General features: G+C 42.0%; 1 protein-coding gene across 3 annotated transcripts in view; it reads left to right on the top strand.

Moving 5' to 3' along the window:
* The window catches only part of LOC137423706 (oxysterol-binding protein-related protein 2), a 243,015-nt gene that overhangs the window by 110,568 nt on the left and 110,119 nt on the right, over nucleotides 1-22,328 (top strand). The window contains exon 1 of one of the 3 annotated variants that reach the window (XM_068111140.2): nucleotides 18,094-18,354. The exons of the other annotated variants lie outside the window; for them this stretch is intronic. Within the exon in view, the coding sequence (XP_067967241.1) occupies nucleotides 18,337-18,354 (18 nt within the window). The 5' untranslated portion in view covers nucleotides 18,094-18,336. Of the gene's footprint in view, nucleotides 1-18,093; nucleotides 18,355-22,328 lie in introns of those variants that run through there. 3 annotated transcript variants of the gene reach the window in all.

The following is a 22,328-nucleotide window of genomic DNA, read 5'->3' as shown; positions in this document are numbered from 1 at the left end:
CTCATTGTAAAGAACTCTCCATGGGGAATAAAATATGTTAATGATGACATCATCGGTCACGTGGTTCGGCCGCCATCTTTGAAAAACCGTAAAACTTTGCACCTCCATATCTCCGAAAGTGCTGAACAGAAAAAATTGAGACATGGCTCATTGCAACGAACTCTCCATGTCGAATAAAATAAGTTAATGATGACATCATTGGTCACGTGGTTTCGCTGCCATCTTGGAAAAACCGAAAAACTTAGCACCTCTGTATCTCCGAAAGTGCTGAATAGAAAAAATTGAGACGTGGCTCATTGCAAAGAACTCTCCATGGGGAATAAAATATGTTAATGATGACGTCATCAGTCACGTGGTTCGGCCGCCATATTTGTCCTAAATGGCCGATAAAAAAGTACATTCCGGCAAGTCCTCGGTCTCTGACCGATTTTTCATTACTTGCCGGAAAAGATTCCGGCAAGTATGTTGATCTGTTCGTTACTTGCCGGAAAATTTTTTCCGGCAAGTATGTTGATCTGTTCGTTTGTCTGTCTGTCTGTCTGTTTGTCTGTCTGTTTGCAGCACTGCGTCTACACCGTTGCACGTAGAATCGCCAAACTTTGCACACATATTGGTCTTGCCCTGGAATAGACTGTGCCCAATTGATGACGTCATCGGTGACGTGGTTCGGCCGCCATCTTGGAAAAACCGAAAAACTTTGCACTTCTATATCTCCGAAAGTACTGAACAGAAAAAATTGAGACATGGCTCATTGTAAAGAACTCTCCATGGGGAATAAAACATGTTAATGATGACGTCATCAGTCACGTGGTCGGCCGCCATCTTGGAAAAACGGCAAAACTGTGCACCACGATATCTCCAAAAGTGCTGAACAGAAACAATTGAGACATGGCTCATTGTAAAGAACTCTCCATGGGAAATAAAATATGTTAATGATGACGTCATATGTCACGTGGTCGGCCGCCATCTTGGAAAAACGGCAAAACTTTGCTCCACTATATCTCCAAAAGTGCTGAACAGAAAAATTGAGACATGGCTCATTGTAAAGACCTCTCCATGGGGAATAAAACATGTTAATGATGACGTCATCAGTCACGTGGTCGGCCGCCATCTTGGAAAAACGGCAAAACTGTGCACCACTATATCTCCAAAAGGGCTGAACAGAAAAAATTGAGACATGGCTCATTGTAAAGAACTCTCCATGGGGAATAAAATATGTTAATGATGACGTCATATGTCACGTGGTCGGCCGCCATCTTGGAAAAACGGCAAAACTTTGCACCACTATATCTCCAAAAGTGCTGAACAGAAAAAATTGAGACATGGCTCATTGTAAAGAACTCTCCAGGGGAATAAAATATGTTAATGATGACGTCATCAGTCACGTGGTCGGCCGCCATCTTGGAAAAACCGAAAAACTCTCCACCTCCACATCTCCAAAAGTCCTGTATAGAAAAAATTGAGGTATGGCTCATTGTAAAGAACTCTCCATGGGGAATAAAATATGTTAATGATGATGTCATCGGTCACGTGATTCGGCCGCCATATTTGTCCTAAATGGCCGATAAAAAAAGTACATTCCGGCAAGTCCTCGGTCTCTGACCGATTTTTCATCTGTCTGTTTGTCTGTCTGTCTGTCTGTCTGTTTGCAGCACTGCGTCTACACCGTTGCACGTAGAATCGCCAAACTTTGCACACATATTGGTCTTGCCCTGGAATAGACTGTGCCCAATTGATGACGTCATCAGTGACGTGGTTCGGCCGCCATCTTGGAAAAACCGAAAAACTTTGCACCTCTATATCTCCGAAAGTACTGAACAGAAAAAATTGAGACATGGCTCATTGTAAAGAACTCTCCATGGGGAATAAAATATGTAAATGATGACGTCATCAGTCACGTGGTTCGGTCGTCATCTTGGAAAAACGGCAAAACGTTGCGCCACTATATCTTCAAAAGTGCTGAACAGAAAAAATTGAGACATGGCTCATTGTAAAGAACTCTCCATGGGGAATAAAATTTGTTAATGATGCCGTCATATGTCACGTGGTTCGGCCGCCATCTTGGAAAAACCGAAAAACTTAGCACCTCTATGTGTCCAAAAGTGCTGAATAGAAAAAATTGAGACATGGCTCATTGTAAAGAACTCTCCATGGGGAACAAAATATGTTCATGATGACGTCATCAGTCACGTGGTTCGGCCGCCATCTTGGAAAAACCGAAAAAATTTGCACTTTCATATCTCCGAAAGTGCTGAACAGAAAAAATTGAGACATGGCTCATTGTAAAGAACTCTCCATGGGGAATAAAGTATGTTAATGATGACATCATATGTCACGTGGTCGGCCGCCATCTTGGAAAAACGGCAAAACTTTGCACCACTATATCTCCAAAAGTGCTGAACAGAAAAAATTGAGACATGGCTCATTGTAAAGAACTCTCCATGGGGAATAAAATATGTTAATGATGACGTCATATGTCACGTGGTCGGCCGCCATCTTGGAAAAACGGCAAAACTTTGCTCCACTATATCTCCAAAAGTGCTGAACAGAAAAAATTGAGACATGGCTCATTGTAAAGACCTCTCCATGGGGAATAAAACATGTTAATGATGACGTCATCCGTCACGTGGTCGGCCGCCATCTTGGAAAAACGGCAAAACTGTGCACCACTATATCTCCAAAAGGGCTGAACAGAAAAAATTGAGACATGGCTCATTGTAAAGAATTCTCCATGGGGAATAAAATATGTTAATGATGACGTCATATGTCACGTGGTTCGGCCGCCATCTTGGAAAAACCGAAAATTTTTGCACCTCCATATCTCTGAAAGTGCTGAATAGAAAAAGTTGAGACATGGCGCTTTGTAAAGAACTCTCCATGAGGAATAATATATGTTAATGATGACGTCATCGGTCACGTGGTTCGGCTGCCATATTTGTCCTAAATGGCCGATAAAAAAGTACATTCCGGCAAGTCCTCGTTCTCTGACCGATTTTTCACTTTTCCGGCAAGTATGTTGATCTGTTCGTTACTTGCCGGAAAAATTTTCCGGCAAGTATGTTGATCTGTTCGTTTGTTTGTTACTTGCCGGAAAAAATTTTCCGGCAAGTATGTTGATCTGTTCGTTTGTTACTTGCCGGAAAAGATTCCGGCAAGTATGTTGATCTGTTCGTTTGTTTGTCTGTCTGTTTGTCTGTCTGTCTGTCTGTTTGCAGCACTGCGTCTACACCGTTGCACGTAGAATCGCCAAACTTTGCACACATATTGGTCTTGCCCTGGAATAGACTGTGCCCAATTGATTACGTCATCGGTCACGTGGTTTAGCCGCCATCTTGGAAAAACCTAGCACCTCCATATCTCCGAAAGTGCTGAATAGAAAAAATTGAGACATAGCTCATTGTAAAGAACTCTCCATGGGGAATAAAACATGTTAATAATGACGTCATCGGTCACGTGGTTTGGTCGTCATCTTGGAAAAACGGCAAAACGTTGCGCCACTATATCTTCAAAAGTGCTGAACAGAAAAAATTGAGACATGGCTCATTGTAAAGAACTCTCCATGGGGAATAAAATTTGTTAATGATGCCGTCATATGTCACGTGGTTCGGCCGCCATCTTGGAAAAACCGAAAAACTTAGCACCTCTATGTGTCCAAAAGTGCTGAATAGAAAAAATTGAGACATGGCTCATTGTAAAGAACTCTCCATGGGGAACAAAATATGTTCATGATGACGTCATCAGTCACGTGGTTCGGCCGCCATCTTGGAAAAACCGAAAAAATTTGCACTTTCATATCTCCGAAAGTGCTGAACAGAAAAAATTGAGACATGGCTCATTGTAAAGAACTCTCCATGGGGAATAAAGTATGTTAATGATGACATCATATGTCACGTGGTCGGCCGCCATCTTGGAAAAACGGCAAAACTTTGCACCACTATATCTCCAAAAGTGCTGAACAGAAAAAATTGAGACATGGCTCATTGTAAAGAACTCTCCATGGGGAATAAAATATGTTAATGATGACGTCATATGTCACGTGGTCGGCCGCCATCTTGGAAAAACGGCAAAACTTTGCTCCACTATATCTCCAAAAGTGCTGAACAGAAAAAATTGAGACATGGCTCATTGTAAAGACCTCTCCATGGGGAATAAAACATGTTAATGATGACGTCATCCGTCACGTGGTCGGCCGCCATCTTGGAAAAACGGCAAAACTGTGCACCACTATATCTCCAAAAGGGCTGAACAGAAAAAATTGAGACATGGCTCATTGTAAAGAATTCTCCATGGGGAATAAAATATGTTAATGATGACGTCATATGTCACGTGGTTCGGCCGCCATCTTGGAAAAACCGAAAATTTTTGCACCTCCATATCTCTGAAAGTGCTGAATAGAAAAAGTTGAGACATGGCGCTTTGTAAAGAACTCTCCATGAGGAATAATATATGTTAATGATGACGTCATCGGTCACGTGGTTCGGCTGCCATATTTGTCCTAAATGGCCGATAAAAAAGTACATTCCGGCAAGTCCTCGTTCTCTGACCGATTTTTCACTTTTCCGGCAAGTATGTTGATCTGTTCGTTACTTGCCGGAAAAATTTTCCGGCAAGTATGTTGATCTGTTCGTTTGTTTGTTACTTGCCGGAAAAATTTTTCCGGCAAGTATGTTGATCTGTTCGTTTGTTACTTGCCGGAAAAGATTCCGGCAAGTATGTTGATCTGTTCGTTTGTTTGTCTGTCTGTTTGTCTGTCTGTCTGTCTGTTTGCAGCACTGCGTCTACACCGTTGCACGTAGAATCGCCAAACTTTGCACACATATTGGTCTTGCCCTGGAATAGACTGTGCCCAATTGATTACGTCATCGGTCACGTGGTTTAGCCGCCATCTTGGAAAAACCTAGCACCTCCATATCTCCGAAAGTGCTGAATAGAAAAAATTGAGACATAGCTCATTGTAAAGAACTCTCCATGGGGAATAAAACATGTTAATAATGACGTCATCGGTCACGTGGTTTAGCCGCCATCTTGGAAAAACCTAGCACCTCCATATCTCCGAAAGTGCTGAATAGAAAAAATTGAGACATGACTCATTGTAAAGAACTCTCCATGGGGAATAAAATATGTTAATGATGACGTCACCGGTCACGTGGTTCAGCCGCCATATTTGTCCTAAATGGCCGATAAAAAAGTAAATTCCGGCAAGTCCTCGGTCTCTGACCGATTTTTCATTACTTGCCGGAAAAAATTTTCCGGCAAGTATGTTGATCTGTTCGTTTGTCTGTCTGTTTGTCTGTCTGTCTGTCTGTCTGTCTGTCTGTTTGCAGCACTGCGTCTACACCGTTGCACGTAGAATCGCCAAACTTTGCACACATATTGGTCTTGCCCTGGAATAGACTGTGCCCAATTGATGACGTCATCGGTGACGTGGTTCGGCCGCCATCTTGGAAAAACCGAAAAACTTTGCACTTCTATATCTCCGAAAGTACTGAACAGAAAAAAATGAGACATGGCTCATTGTAAAGAACTCTAGATGGGGAATAAAATATGTTAATGATGACGTCATTGGTCACGTGGTTCGGCCGCCATCTTGGAAAAACCGGAAAACTTTCTATATGTAGAATCTTTCTATACGTAGAATAGCCAAACTTTGCACACTTATTTGTCTTGCCCTCTAATATACTGTGCCCAAATGATGACGTCATCGGTCACGTGGTTCGGCCGCCATCTTGGAAAAAATTTGCACCTCCATATCTCCGAAAGTGCTGAATAGAAAAAATTGAGACATGGCTCATTGTAAAGAACTGTGCATGGGGAATAAAATATGTTAATGATGACGTCATCAGTCACGTGGTTCGGCGGCCATCTTGGAAAAACCGAAAATTTTTTGCACCTCTATATCTCCGAAAGTACTGAACAGAAAAAATTGCGGCATGGCTCATTGTAAAGAACTCTCCATGGGGAATAAAATATGTAAATGATGACGTCATCAGTCACGTGGTTCGGTCGCCATCTTGGAAAAACGGCAAAACGTTGCGCCACTATATCTCCAAAAGTGCTGAACAGAAAAAATTGAGACATGGCTCATTGTAAAGAACTCTCCATGGGGAATAAAATATGTTAATGATGACGTCATATGTCACGTGGTCGGCCGCCATCTTGGAAAAACGGCAAAACTTTGCACCACTATATCTCCAAAAGTGCTGAACAGAAAAAATTGAGACATGGCTCATTGTAAAGAACTCTCCATGGGGAATAAAATATGTTAATGACGACGTCATCAGTCACGTTGTCGGCCGCCATCTTGGGAAAACGGCAAAACTTTGCACCACAAAATCTCCAAAAGAGCTGAACAGAAAAAATTGAGACATGGCTCATTGTAAAGAACTCTCCATGGGGAATAAAATATGTTAATGATGATGTCATATGTCACGTGGTCGGCCGCCATCTTGGAAAAACGGCAAAACTTTGCACCACTATATCTCCAAAAGTGCTGAACAGAAAAAATTGAGACATGGCTCATTGTAAAGAACTCTCCATGGGGAATAAAATTTGTTAATGATGCCGTCATATGTCACGTGGTCGGCCGCCATCTTGGAAAAACGGCAAAACTTTGCACCACTATATCTCCAAAAGTGCTGAACAGAAAAAATTGAGACATGGCTCATTGTAAAGAACTCTCCATAGGGAATAAAATATGTTGATGATGACGTCATCAGTCACGTGGTTCGGTCGCCATATTTGTCCTAAATGGCCGATAAAAAAGTAAATTCCGGCAAGTCCTCGGTCTCTGACCGATTTTTCATCTGTTTGTCTGTCTGTCTGTTTGCAGCACTGCATCTACACCGTTGCACGGAGAATCGCCAAACTTTGCACACATATTGGTCTTGCCCTGGAATAGACTGTGCCCAAATGATGACGTCATCGGTGACGTGGTTCGGCCGCCATCTTGGAAAAACCGAAAAACTTTGCACCTCTATATCTCCGAAAGTACTGTACAGAAAAAATTGACACATGGCTCATTGTAAAGAACTCTCCATGGGGAATAAAATATGTAAATGATGACGTCATCAGTCACGTGGTTCGGGCGCCATCTTGGAAAAACGGCAAAACGTTGCGCCACTATATCTCCAAAAGTGCTGAACAGAAAAAATTGAGACATGGCTCATTATAAAGAACTCTCCATGGGGAATAAAATATGTTAATGATGACGTCATATGTCACGTGGTCGGCCGCCATCTTGGAAAAACGGCAAAAATTTGCACCACTATATCTCCAAAAGTGCTGAACAGAAAAAATTGAGACATGGCTCATTGTAAAGAACTCTCCATGGGGAATAAAATATGTTAATGATGACGTCATCAGTCACGTGGTCGGCCGCCATCTTGGAAAAACCGAAAAACTTAGCACCTCCATATCTCCGAAAGTGCTGAATAGAAAAAATTGAGACATGGCTCATTGTAAAGAACTCTCCATGGGGAACAAAATATGTTAATGATGATGTCATCGGTCACGTGGTTCGGCCGCCATCTTGGAAAAACCGAAAAACTCTGCACCTCCACATCTCCAACAGTCCTGAATAGAAAAAATTGAGGTATGGCTCATTGTAAAGAACTCTCCATGGGGAATAAAATATGTAAATGATGACGTCATCAGTCACGTGGTTCGGTCGCCATCTTGGAAAAACGGCAAAACATTGCGCCACTATATCTCCAAAAGTGCTGAACAGATAAAATTGAGACATGGCTCATTGTAAAGAACTCTCCATGGGGAATAAAATATGTTGATGATGACGTCATATGTCACGTGGTCGGCCGCCATCTTGGAAAAACGGCAAAACTTTGCACCACTATATCTCCAAAAGTGGTGAACAGAAATAATTGAGACATGGCTCATTGTAAAGAACTCTCCATGGGGAATAAAATATGTTAGTGATGACGTCATCAGTCACGTTGTCGGCCGCCATCTTGGAAAAACGGCAAAACTTTGCACCACTAAATCTCCAAAAGTGCTGAACAGAAAAAATTGAGACATGGCTCATTGTAAAGAACTCTCCATGGGGAATAAAATATGTTAATGATGATGTCATATGTCACGTGGTCGGCCACCATCTTGGAAAAACGGCAAAACTTTGCACCACTATATCTCCAAAAGTGCTGAACAGAAAAAATTGAGACATGGCTCATTGTAAAGAACTCTCCATGGGGAATAAAATTTGTTAATGATGACGTCATATGTCACGTGGTTCGGCCGCCATCTTGGAAAAACCGAAAAATTTTGCACCTCCATATCTCTGAATGTGCTGAATATAAAAAATTGAGACATGGCTCATTGTAAAGAACTCTCCATGGGGAATAAAATGTTAATGATGACGTCATCAGTCACGTGGTTCGGCCGCCATCTTGGAAAAACCGAAAAACTTTGCACCTCTATATCTCCGAAAGTACTGAATAGAAAAAATTGACACATGGCTCGTTGTAAAGAACTCTCCATGGGGAATAAAATATGTTAATGATGACGTCATCGGTCACGTGGTTCGACCACCATATTTGTCCTCAATGGCCAATAAAAAAGTACATTCCGGCAAGTCCTCGGTCTCTGACCGATTTTTCATTTGTTTGTTTGTTTGTGCGGGCGATATCTCAGCCATCATTTGAGCTAGGAGGCTGAAATTTGCGAAAAATAGTGAGCACATGCTTTGGCAAGACTGGTATTTTTTATTTTTGAATTGTGACATGATATTATGTATGGTGTCCTCTGCGATACCAATGTGTGGTGGAGATTATTTACAGAAAATGTTGCTGTGGTAACACGCACAATGTGAATAATTCACAATGCTCTACATAATAAGCCAAAAATACCCATTCACTGTGAATAATGTATATAGTGTACATTAATTTCCATCAAAGCATCAAAATATAATAAATACGTTTGTCTTTTTTTCAGATGCTGAGTGAATCCCAATATGTTCAGCATGTCATTTGGCATATATATGAATGTACACTAAATGGAAATTGGTTCACGAGATGTTGAGATAATTCAGAAAATATGTCAGAAATGTGCTGTTTTCACACAAAAATACTCGGAATTTTATTTTATAGATGGCATCATTTCTGTCATACTTTTCCCATATCGACTTCCAACAATTGTACTTGCATCAATTTTATATGTGGACTCTTACAGGTTCGATTGCAGTCATTTCATTATATCATGATATGTAAGCAATGCTCGTTCAGCCATCGCTGTCAGATGAAACGTTTCCATCCTGGTGAGGTTCGTCGTCATTCGTCATGTTGGTGCAACACGACAACTTGCAAACTTCTGTGCACTTGAGTCTGTTGATGATGCATGTGCAGTCAGATGGCCAGAAAGACGGCACACTTGAACGACAGGAGACTTAGCACGATTTCCCGAGCTGGGGAACCTGTCATCCACTTGATCACTGGAATGCCGTTTCCACTGTCTTGCTGTCCATCCGTGATCTGTGCTAGGGATGGGAATGTCCGGGAAGTTAATCAAACTACATTGCCAGATGGCATCCTCATAGTTTGCTCGACGTGTGTGTTGTCGAAGTGTGTCCTCACATGGGGGAAGCTGTCCAAACTCGATTTCTCCACTTCGGCTGTGGAACATTTGGTATCGTAGCTCATTGACTTCACCCATTTTAGTGTTGTGGCAGTAAAGTTGGCATTTGAAATCTTGGATGACATTGAAGATCTCATTGGGGAGGTCACAGTTGTTACGGGGTGATGCAAAGGCTTCTCTGAACGTCTTGTTACGTAGGAGAATTTTCACCTCTTTCCGCTTTCCTTGCCCAGCAAGTGCACTCACAGTATCGCATCCAGTCCATGGATGAAGTCCCAATAAGGCGGTGCATGCATCTCGTCCCATTGCTGCGGCCAATTTGGTGTTGTCAAGTCTGATTGACGATTTCGTTCCAGGTCTTATGAAAATTTTCCTGTTGACATCTCCATTCAGTGCAAGGTAAATAGTGAAGACATCAGTGTCTTCGGTGACGCAGATCAGGCCTGGGTAGTTGTCTGCGGTATGTTTGGCATGCAGCAATGGGTGTGTATCAGCCTCTTCGTTTGATTTTAGATCTTCAACTTCTTGCCAACCTCCGTGGGTAAGCTTCAGACAGAGATCACCACACATGACGAACATACTTCTATTTCCAAGCTTCCCTCTCTTCTTCTGCTCTTTCCAGTTCTCAGCTAAAAAGAGTAGTGAGCTTGCTCATTGCTCTCTGTACATGCCAGTGCATATACTGTATTGCATGTTTGGAAGGACAGTTGGCTTTTTTTTGCTTTCACTTCGGTTTCAGCCATTTTATATGTCTTGTTGGCTTGGGATTTGCTCAGCATCTGAAAAAGAAAAGACAAACGTATTTATTATATTTTGATGGTTTTATCGAAATTAATCTACACGATATAACATTATTCACAATGAATTTGTATTTTTGGCTTATGATGTAGAGCATCGTAAATTGTTCATATTCATATGTTACCATAGCAACGTTTTCTGTAAATAATCTCCACCATACATTGCTATTACAGAGGTTGCTACACACCACACCACAAATCACAATTCATGGGGCTGGTTGTAGGATTGTTTTGGCTCTTAATAAACACAGCCATAAAGGTGTATCTGAATATAAAATTATTCGAGCTCAATTGTTATGGATTGCTCCCAACTATAACCATTGTATTATACATGTTAGGTACACATTAACATATGACTCATATATGTTTCTTGGATAAAAATTTTTTTTTGTGTGTGTGTGAAAACGGCACATTTCTGACAAATTTTCTGAATTATCTTGACACCTTGTGAACCAATTTCCATTTGGCATACATTAAAATATGCCAAATGGCACACTGAACATATTATATCTGGTGCATGTGCCTCATATCATCCGATTTAAAAGTTATGGCCAAATTTTAAGAGGTATGCTAAAAATTGGTGGCCATTTTGGAAAATGGTGTCTTGCGCACTACTGGAGAAGTGATCAAGAGATGTCCAAGATGGTACTCTTCTGGGAACCTTCTCACCGTCACCGCTCAAGAGGACGTCTCGTGACAACCTACATCGATACACTGGAATGCGACACCAAAATCAACAGGCGTGACGTCGCTGAAGTGATGGCGAGAAGAGAACAATGGAAAACGATTGTCTGTAGTGTCCAATCAAGATCGACCCGATGATGATGATGGTGATGATTATGATGATGAAGAGGTAAAAAAGACAATGCAGTGACAGTCACCTAATACCTCCCATTCCAATGACACATGGGCCTTTTCTTCTGCCTCAATTTCCTCAACAGAGACAGACAGTGCTGTGTATGTGATCCCTGCTTCTCCGCACTTGCAATTCTTTGAATAAGTGGGTGCCATCTTGCAGCCAAACTTCATTAGTTCTCTACTAGCACCTGGTCGGGTTGTCCAGATTGGTGGTCCACCCATGGCCTTCAGGATTTGGTCCACCTATGATGGGTTTCAGACTTTCTCCAAATACTGGTTTTGCTCAGGCATCGGTTTACATGTTGGAGCAGTGTGCTCTGGGTTGGAGGAAGCTTTTCCATCAGCTTCACTTTCCTTAAGAACTGCTCCTGTCAAAGATCGTTCACCTTAACATAATTTTTTTTGATTTATACACCACACCAAGTCCAATCCTTCTTCTTCTTTTTTTTCATCCGTGATATACCGCATCAGGAAGCCAGTCTTCCAGTTCTAACCCACGTTCTTATGTGATAGTGCATCAGAGGTTGTTTTTTTTTTTTGCCTTGTCTTGTTTATTGTTTTCTGATACCCTGATGCAGCAATCGGAATGTGTAAACACCCTCTTCCACACTGCTTTCAATGGAGGATACCATTTCGGCAAATACCCTTGATTTTGTCATTGGCTGATCAGTACAGTCCGAGGGTGCTCACAGAGCTCTTTGTATACTTCTGTGATGAGTTCTAAATGCATCCAGGTAATGCTTGGTGGTATTTTACCTCGATGGCAACCAAGTCCCCACCTGCTAATTGGTGAGCAAATTGGTGTCCTGCATCTCCTACGCCTGCTCTCTGAGCACTGTGTGTAGTTCTAATGAAGTACCCCTTCTGGTTTCTTGCAGAAAATGCACTTTTCCACACTGACTCCTCAGGGAGGGTTGAACGTTTTCATTTTCTTTGCCCAGTATCATCACAACACTGTCCAATGTTCCTCTTTCTGGCATGCCTCTCTTGTGTTCTTTGCGATTTTGAGTTGGCTAATTTAAGCTGACACTTAAGGTGCCACATTGCCTGGTTTCTAAGAAGGTCCTTTGCATTAACATGATCTTGAAAACCTACATCAGCAGGCATTGAATATAGTTCTTTGAAACCTTCTCCATTTTTGATAGTCCTCATATGATTGTAGATCTTTGCTGTCTTGTCTGGACGCAGGACATGTTAATGTGACGTCATCCTTTCCACATACGACACATTTTACCCAGTCCATGCTGACTCATAAAATTCAAACTTTCTCTCCTCTTGTTAACTAGATTGCTGTCTTCCTGTTACCATAGTTCAGTCTCGCTGTCATCAGGCCTCCGGAAATGAAGAAAAGGACCCATTAATATTGACTCGTCAACACAACAAAATCGTGAGCATGAGCAGTTTTATGCACACGGCCAACCCCAAAGGATCCATCTGAAAAGCAGTGGAAACCTTGATTTTCATATGCAGGGATGTGATTGTCTACCAGCCAAAAAGGAACATACACTGAGAGGTCGCCAAAGGTAGTGATCTGAGCCTTTCAGTGGCACCAGTGTTAGTGGAGTGGCTCAAGTCCAAATTTAACTGATATCGTGACACGCTGTGTAACATACTAGCTAACGCAACACGCAAATACCAGCAAACGTAGTTTGCTTTGCACACTGTGGCAGCTATTTTGGATTTATGCCAATTAGTAAATTATCCAATAAGAAGGATGGTGTTTCAAAAATAATGTAGCCTTTCAAAAGTACTCAAAATGTTATTTAACTGTCGAGATATGGTAGAAATGGAATTGTAACATTATTTGACCTTTTACTTGACCTTGACCCTAAAATTCCTTGACCCTAAAAATGTTGGGTTAGCCACCATGCCCAGTTTCTATGTTGGATATAAGCTGGATATGGCAAAAACAGGGCAAACATAATTTGACCTTGACCTTTAAAACCAGGCAGCCCCTTCTCAAAAGCTTTGTATGGGCCTAGAGTACAGCTGTGCCAAATTTGATGCTTCGGGCCAGCGTGTCCCAATCATTACCATAAGCCACTCAACTAAACAATTGCTATGCCGCATTATTGTACCACATACACATGTAATATACAAAGGGTCCACCGTCAACACGGGACTACACCGAGTGTAAGTAGTCGTCATACGATCCTGTATGAACTCGAACAAGGGAATGAGCCATTTGGCCAAACATTGTCGTGGCACACTCCTGGGTTAATTTTTGCTACAGCTTTAAACCTCAATGTTCTTGATAGTATTACTAAAGTACAAGTAACCCGATGTTGATCTGGTGACCCAACTTGTTAAACATATAGTGTTATTTTTTAAATTAATTTTTGTATCCAAGATCGAGGCTCATGAAAGAGCTAACATTAATCACACAAAAAGTCAAACCGACACATAAAATACAAAATAAGGGGAGCGGTAGACAAGATGGGGAGAGAGGGGGAAGGACACAAACACAACATTTGAGAGCAGGGACATGGAGAGATCTGTGGGAGGGAGAGGGCTTGGGGGGAGGTGGGAGAGGTATAAAACATATGGACACTGCAAGGACTTCCACGAAAGAAGTTGTAATTTCAAAAAAGTGTATCTGGGGTGAATTAGCGGGGGTAGAAAAGATCTAGGTTTTGGATGGGGGAAGATAAGAGATGGTGGTGAACAGCTGTTTTAAAGACATGGAGGGAGGAGTGGGATTGAAGGGAGTGGGTGAGTTTGTGTTTGCGTGCCATCCCGATATAGGAAGTCTACCGACTTCCTGATAAGAACCTTTTTTTTCTTAACATTTGATTTGATTTGCGCCGACACATAGTAGTGAATGTGTCCCCTGTATGTCTTAGCATTGGTTTTGAATAAAAGATTTAATAAAAGAAAGAATTACTAATACAATTTTTCTTTATTTTCATAATTTGAGCCAACAAAAGTTTGAGCTAGTTTTACAAAAACTAGCCAACCTTGCAATAATTAAATTCAAAATTTGAGAGAATGTAATCATGTTTTAGGTTCGAGATTTCAGACCAATTTTTGTCGTTTTTTATTATGCATTTTCCTTGTTGTCTGTTGCAAGCTGCAACACGTAGTCTGGGTGCAACCTGCTAACAGTTTGTGGGAGGGTAAGAACGAGGCTATAATGACGCTCCAGGAGCATGAGCATGTGGCCAAACTGAGGCATTTGATATTGTTACTGGTCTCACACCATATGGCGAAGCTTGGTCACATATTCGGTCTGTCTGGAAGGAGGAACAAAAATAAATATTTAACTCCAAACGAGTACAGAGAGTTAATCTTTGTAGCTGGACACACCAAGCGGAGGGAGCCTGAGTTTATGGAACTTACATTGGATTTATTTAACGAAACAATACCTACCATTGGTTAAGATCATCGTCTACAAGTGGTTGGGATTGGGAGTCGGAAAGTGCCTTGCCTTCATTTAGAAGCTTGCCCCTTCATTTAGAGACCTGTTTTGCAGTTGTCACATGTACTTTGTATATAGCAGTGTTGGAGTTGAGTCCACCTCATCCGAATCCGAGTCCGAGTCCTTGGCATTCCGAGTCTGAAGTCCAAGTTCAAAGATATATTCACATTGCTTTTGCTAATTTAGTATGATGTATCGTGTTAAAAGGTTAAAGTACGATATGGAAAGGATGGTCCAAACGACCTTTTTACTTTTTCCTTTATGTTGGGTTGTATATGGTCGTTAAACATCTCGTTTTACTCCGCATAGTCCCCTTCACACAACGGAGTGGCTTATTTTTGAAATCCACTTGGAGCACAACCGTAATAAAAAGAACAGTGCGAAACAAATTTTTAACCCCGAGTGAGTGATGGCAGGGAAAACCCCGTGGATATGCTAAGCATTGTACCCTGTGAATGGTGAATAGGTATACCCAGGTAAGCGAATCCGCGAATGGTGACGTTTTACTGCACACTAAATTTTGCCGGATTTTTATTTTGATCTCAAAATAGTTGGTGGTTGAATTCAGTTAGCCGATATGAAAATCCTATTCAAATTTCAAGTTAATCGGATGAAAATTGAGGATTTTAGAAATTTGAAAATAGTGGTTGACCTTTGTAGCCCATCTTGACTTAGTGACCAATGTTGATCTCCAAAATAGTTGGTGGTTGAATTCACGTCGCTGATATGAAAATCCTATTCAAATTTCAAGTCGATCGGATGAAAATTGAGGATTTTAGAAATCTGAAAAGTGGTTGACCTTTGTCCTATGTTGACCTCAAAAATATATATGATTTTGTCGAACCACAAACTCCACCATTTGGTGAAGTTTCGTGAAGATCGGTTAAAAATTGTGACCTGTAGGCAAGTATAAGTGAGCGGACAGACAGACACACACACACAAACCGGAGTGATCAACATACTTCTCAAAATTATTATTTTTTGCCAAGTAACAATCGTTTACTTGTGACCATTCAAACCTAGTCTGCTTAATAATATGTTAAACCTCCTAGCATAATGGAGCAGTGAGGGACAGATCGCGCCCCATAACAGCCGAAGTTGCGCAAAATGTGAACATTAATGGCCCTCTGCCACACGAGCACATTGTCTCTCTTTCACAACCAAATGTTAATTTGAGAGTACGTGTTTACCTCCATGGGAAATAGGATGAATCTGATCGATGTTGTCAGCATTTAACCCGTCCTTGGAGGAAAAGTGATTTGAAACCATCTTACCAAATTTGAAACCACAGATTGACCTTGATCTTGTGACTCCTCCAACTCCTCCATTGTTTTCAGCTTTTTACTCGCGCGCTTATCACACTTGCAGTTGTTGATATTGGCTTCGGGACTATTACGTTTGTCATAGGGATGTTTTTGGACAGTTTATGTTATGGCCAGAGTAGGAATAAGGGGAATTTTTTCTTCCTTTGTTGTCTTGCAAAGCACTCTGACATGCAGGCCACATGCTAGACCTTTCCATGACTTTGTTTTCCTTTTGTGTCCAATCAATGTTGCCACGTGGAAATAATATTTGATTAATGCGAAGGACAGTGTTGTACCTTCGTAGTCAGTTTACTTTCCCCATGAGGAGAGAGAGAGATTGTTTTTCTTGTTTTTTTTCGTACTTTATATTTCTTTCCAACAACTTACAATGGCACATTTTTCCTTCATTTCTGCGTTCATTTGCTTCAAATTTTGCATGGAGGAACATTGGTCCCTTACATCCAGACCCTTTAAAAAAAATTAGTCCCCTACATTTTTAATGGTTGGGGACTATAGTTTGCTCCCCGTCTGTCAGTCTGTCTGTCCGTCTAACCTGTGGTTTTCCAGACATTTTTTACATACCCTTTAACATATTCAACGGAAACTTGGTTTGTGTTGGTTCATGTTGGTTCATGGCTTTATGATGACAAGTTACAGAACAAGTTTGAGTTTCGGGGCTTTTTGCCAATTTTTCATAGTTATGCCCTTTTTGGACGTAGAAAATATCACACAAAATATTATGCATTTGTCAGTTTTCCAGACTTTTTCCCCTTACCCTTTCACATTTGAACTGAAACTTGGTACATGGCATTATTATGATGAGTTTCACAAACTGCAACTTATTCTTTTGCAATTTCTGAGTGCTTGGAACAAGAACATTCAGTGAGACCAGTAGGGGACATGTATCACAAAGCAATTCTCCCTCTTGTTTATACTGTTCCGATTTAAAGAGGTCAAAGGTAAATCAGTAAAATCACATATTTTACCTTGCTATTTGCTTGTATTTGAGCCGATGAAGGTGAAATTTGGCACAGATGTGCTTTCAAACACCCCATATAGGGATGTGCAGGAAAACGTTACGATTACTCATTTTTGGGATTAAGAGTCGAGTACAGTAGTCTGATGTTAAAATTCTTTGTAATAATGTATTAATGTTTTTGGCTTGTCATGCTTAGAACTTTACTTTAACCAAATTGGACAAAATAAATACTTGCAACAGCCACCTGCAGCAAAAAGTAGGGTGGCATTTGTCTGGTGTCTGACTTTTGATTTTACAGGGGCAAAGTTCAAAATTTGTTGCGAAATCGAGGTTTTTTCCCAAGACTTTCCTTTTTAACTAATGCATAGAAGACTTGGCACAAACATATCTTGCTATAGTTCTTGCAGAAAAAATCACGCAGATATTGTTGTGGTTCCTTACTTTCAATTTCATAGGGGTCAAATTTCTAAATTGGTGATGTAATGAAGGGATCTGGCTTGCTGTGCCTTCATATTTAAACCAATCCAAAGAAAACTTTGCACAATACGATTTTCGAACAGTCCCTTCAGACTAAAGCATGCAAACGTTGAAGTTTTGTCTTCCTTTTGAATTTCATTAATGTGGTGGTGGTTGGGGGATGACAAGGATGGACATACTGCATGAATTGCAGTATGTCCCTCCTCCAGTGAATTTCTGCAATTCTAGTCTGTAATGTATTTTAACTTGTAAGGTTATTCAAGTTGGCAGTTGAGGATTAGGCAGGCAGTTCGGAATAGTTCATTACTCTGCTTTTGCATTTACTGCAGGTGCTCTTGCTTGTCAGCCGGCCTGAGATAAATCTAGAACTGCCTTTTTGTGCATATTATTTGCAAGTACCAGGTAATGGCTTCTTTTTCTGATATTTCCAAATCGCCAGACAGGCTGTTCGGTGACTACGACTGTATTTGAATATGCCAGGGTGGCTGCAAGTTTGCCTGCAATTATGTATAACCAGGGAAGTCCATCGATTCCGAAAACGGTACATTTAGATTGCAGTACTAATTTGGCCCTGCTCCTGTGCTTGAGGTTTGTGGTGTTTTACCGGCTGCATCTAAACCTGTTTGATGCCATTCCCTTTTGTCTTCATGAGTGGTGCCAACCCACTCTGTTTTCTCCTCCCAGGAACTGTGTGACATGTCAAATGTAAAGGCTAGGAAACATTAAGTGGCCTTGCTGCAGTTTTTGAGATCATACTGCTTTACGTTTGCTTGGTTTTCTTTCTGCCTCTATTTAATTCAATTACACGTCCCATCATATCTTGTTTGTGTAGTTGGGCCTCCACATTTATGATTTGAGGCAACTACAGCAAGGACTCGACGTAAACCTCATTCCTGCCAAACTGGCCTTGGATTGTCAGCTATGGACAGAAACTGCATAGTAAGTAGTGTTGATTGTTGTTATGAATTGTTTTCACAGGTCTATTCTTGTTTGAGCTATTCTGTATGGTTTATAAAAATCTCCTTCTGTTGTTCATCTTGTTCAGTTCCATCTTGATCTATCTTTTGATCTTCAGCTAAGTTCTATCTCGTCCATGAGCCTTGACTGCATAAAATATAACTATATATATATATATATATGAGGTGTGTTAAAAAAGTATGCGACCTTAATTCGTCGTGCGTAAACAAATGAAGCTAGGGAGGCGTTGATTGGTGCACGTATGTAGGCGATCCTAATGCGCACGCGTGAATTTTTTCCCACCTGCAGAAGCTGTCATTCGACGGCAGACCGCCGATGAGTGAGGAAGTGTAAGTGAGCGCCGTCGGATTTTCGTTTTTGACAAAATGACGGAAAAACTTGAACAACGCTACTGCATCAAATTTTGTGTAAAGCTTGGCGATTCCCAAGTGGAAACGATCCGCAAGATTCAACAGGCCTTCGGGGACGAAGAAATGAGCACCACACAGATAAAGGAGTGGTACAACCGCTTCAAAGATGGCCGCACATCAGTGGAGAGTGAAGCACGTTCGGGTAGGCCCTCAACATCCTGAAATGAGATCGTCATTGACCAATTGAGGACCCTGGTGATGCAGGATCGTCGAATCACGATCAGAGAACTTGCAGACGAGGTGGGCGTCAGCATTGGATCCGTTCATTCCATTATGAAGGAGGATTTGGGCTTCAGGAGAATCTCAGCGAAGTTCGTACCAAAGCTGCTAACGATTGAGCAGAAGCAACTCCGTTTGGCGATCGCACAGGACATGCTGGAGACTGTGAACAGCGATCCCAGCTTCCTCAACACAGTGATCACTGGCGATGAGTCCTGGGTTTATGGGTACGACCCAGAAACCAAGTTGCAGTCATCACAATGGAAGCATCCAACATCCCCGAGGCCAAAAAAAAGCAAGGCAGGTCCGCAGCAATGTCAAAGTCATGCTGACCGTCTTCTTCGACTCCAGTGGCGTGGTTCATCACGAGTACGCACCACACGGCACAACCATCACCAAGGAGTATTACCAAGAGGTTCTGCGTCGCCTTCGTGATGCTGTGCGACACAAACGGCCGGACCTGTGGGCAGCGGGCAATTGGCAGCTCCATCACGATAACGCACCCGCCCATTCTTCACATTTGATACAGAGTTTCTTGGCCAAACACAACACACCTGTGCTTCGTCAGGCTCCCTACTCTCCCGACATGGCTCTGTGTGACTTCTGGCTTTTCTCCAAGCTGAAAATGCCCCTGAAAGGGACCAGATTTCAGTCCAGAGAAGACATCATGCGGAATGCGACGGACCAGCTGCGCGCCATCCCAAAAGAGGCGTTCCAGCGCTGCTTCCGACAGTGGCAGAACCGTTGGGAGAAGTGTGTGGCAGCCCAAGGGGACTACTTTGAAGGAGATTAGTGTAAGTTTGTTGTAGCTGGATACGAGTATTTTTTATGAACAAAGGTCGGATACTTTTTGAACACACCTCGTGTGTGTGTATATATATATATATATATATATATATATATATATATATATATATATATATATATATATATATATATATATATATATATATATATCTATCTATAATTCCAGTAATCTCTGTGTGTATGTATGTATGTATGTATGTATGTATGTCTGTTTGTCTGTGACCGCTGTTTCTCGACAACTACCGGTCCGATATACTTTAAACTTGCCAGGTATATTGCTGGGGACCCGAGGATGTGCCTTTTCAAGGTTTCATATTAATCGGAGAAGTAGTTACCGAGCTATGTCCAAAAAACGATTCAACCAATCAGAGAGCAGCGAGCTATCACGTGTGCCGAACGTGGCGAACAGACTCTGCCTCGGACGGCACATTTGAGAGCGTATTCATTTATTTCACGTTGGCAAACTATGTTGGCGTTCAACTATGTTTTAAAACTAATTAAAACTAATTTGCGATTCATCGTAACTGCGATATGCAACCTTCCGGACAGTGAAGACTGCACTTCCGGCAGCCAATCACAGAACGCGTTGTTGCGTAGGCGTGGCCGATGTGAGAGCGAGCCGAGCCGAGCGCGTGCGCCATTACGGTTCGTAATTCGATTTCTTCCGGAGAAAATAATAATTTCTCGATTTCTTATGCGCATTATTTCTCCCAATTCAGTCAGAGCGAAGGGCGGAAGCGAAGAGAGTTGTTTTTTTTGTTTACGGGCGTACGGGCGTACGGGCGGGGTAGAGCGTACGGGTAGCGTTTTTTTTTTTTTTTGGCAAGGAACGGGCACCCACGTACGGGCATGCCCTAGTATATATAACTGCGAGAAATAGTAGAAACTCCACAGTACGAGCAGGGCGTCTCATTTGCATTGAATATATAATCGGGAGATTGAATAAGACGCGGACGTAGCTTCAGGACTTCGATCTTTAATTCGACAAGCTTTCGACCAACAAAGGTCTTCTTCTGAGTCGGCCCCAAGTTCAACGGAAGTCTTTTTGGAAGCCCCAAGTTCCGTTGAACTTGGGGCCGACTCAGAAGAAGACCTTTGTTGGTCGAAAGCTTGTCAAATTAAAGATCGAAGTCCTGAAGCTACGTCCGCGTCTTATTCAATCTCGCGAATATATATATATATATATATATATATATATATATATATATATATATATATATATTGTTGCGGATATGAGGACTATTTTTTTTATTGTGTGTATTATTATTATTGCTGGATTCTGCGCCTCCTGCCTCCGGAGTTGTGTAAAGGTCAAAGGGCGTCCCATAATTAGTCCAAAAGCATACACGTCAGCCAATCATAGAATACCCCTGTTCGATAGTTATATCTTATTCTGTGTTTTAGGGTAAGGCTGTGTCTCCCATTAATTGAAGTACTCCATTGCACCAAGTGAAAGAGATAGATTCCCTTCATTCCCATTCCCAAAACCTCCATTCCCCCCTTTCGTCGATTGGCAATTACCTCCCCTCCAATAACCGCCATTTACCACGAGGCAGGGTCGGAGAAGAAAGGCGTGTCTCCACCTCGTCATAGAGGGGAGGAGTGAGCCAGCCCCACTCGACCAACCATGAGCCAGGGGTTTGGCTAGAGAGGGCGGAGGAAGAGCGATCGGGGAGGTTCGCAAAGGTTGAGGGGCGGGGCCTATATAACCCACGGCAGGGCGTTTCCCAAAGAGATGAGCTTTTACAGGGAGATGAGAGGGAGTCCAAGCAGTTGGGCCCAAGAGATGCGCTTTGAGTTGGGTCCAAGATATGCGCTTTGAGTTGGGTCCAAGAGATGCGCTTTGAGTTGAGTCCGAGAGAAGTCCAGAGTTGAGCTGCAGCTCGAGCCACCGAAACTGCGTTTACAGCAGCTCGAGCCACCGAAACTGCGTTTACAGCAGCTCGAGCCACCGAAACTGCAGCCACAGCAGCGTGGGCCTGGACGGCAGTTTGGAGCAGGGCCGCAAAGGAACGGCGGCTGCCCAACGAGCCGATCGTGCGGCAGTACCCGTGGACCTTCCTCTCCCTCCAGCCATTCACCTCCTGCCAGTCCTATCATCACTCCCCGCGTGAGTCTGTCCTTGTTTGTTCTGTCCCTGGGTTAATTAAGACTGTAGGTAAGCTAGCGTTGCACTGTGTCTCTAAAAAGCTTCTGTATATTATTTTCTTATCTTTCCTTCTTCCTTGGTTATTTTGAGCCTGTAAATAGTAAATAAATTTAGTAGTATTTCAACCCTTTTCTCATCTTATTCCTTTTCCTCTTTGCATTCGATCGCTTTAGAGTTTTCCCGATTGAATAGCGGTGGCGCGATCCGGCCAAAGTTTGGGGTAAATCGGGTTTTAATCAGGGAAGCACTGTTCGGCCGCGGCAACACCACCGCTCGGTAAAATAACATCCTAATCCGCGGACCGTAACAATATATATATATATATATATATATATATATATATATATATA

Source organism: Myxine glutinosa, chromosome 3, assembly GCF_964187855.1.
Source record: "Myxine glutinosa chromosome 3, kmMyxGlut1.1, whole genome shotgun sequence".
NCBI classification, from domain to species: Eukaryota; Metazoa; Chordata; class Myxini; order Myxiniformes; family Myxinidae; genus Myxine; species Myxine glutinosa.
The sequence above is the reverse complement of the archived record's forward strand: the minus strand, read 5'-3'. Positions and strand labels throughout refer to the sequence as shown.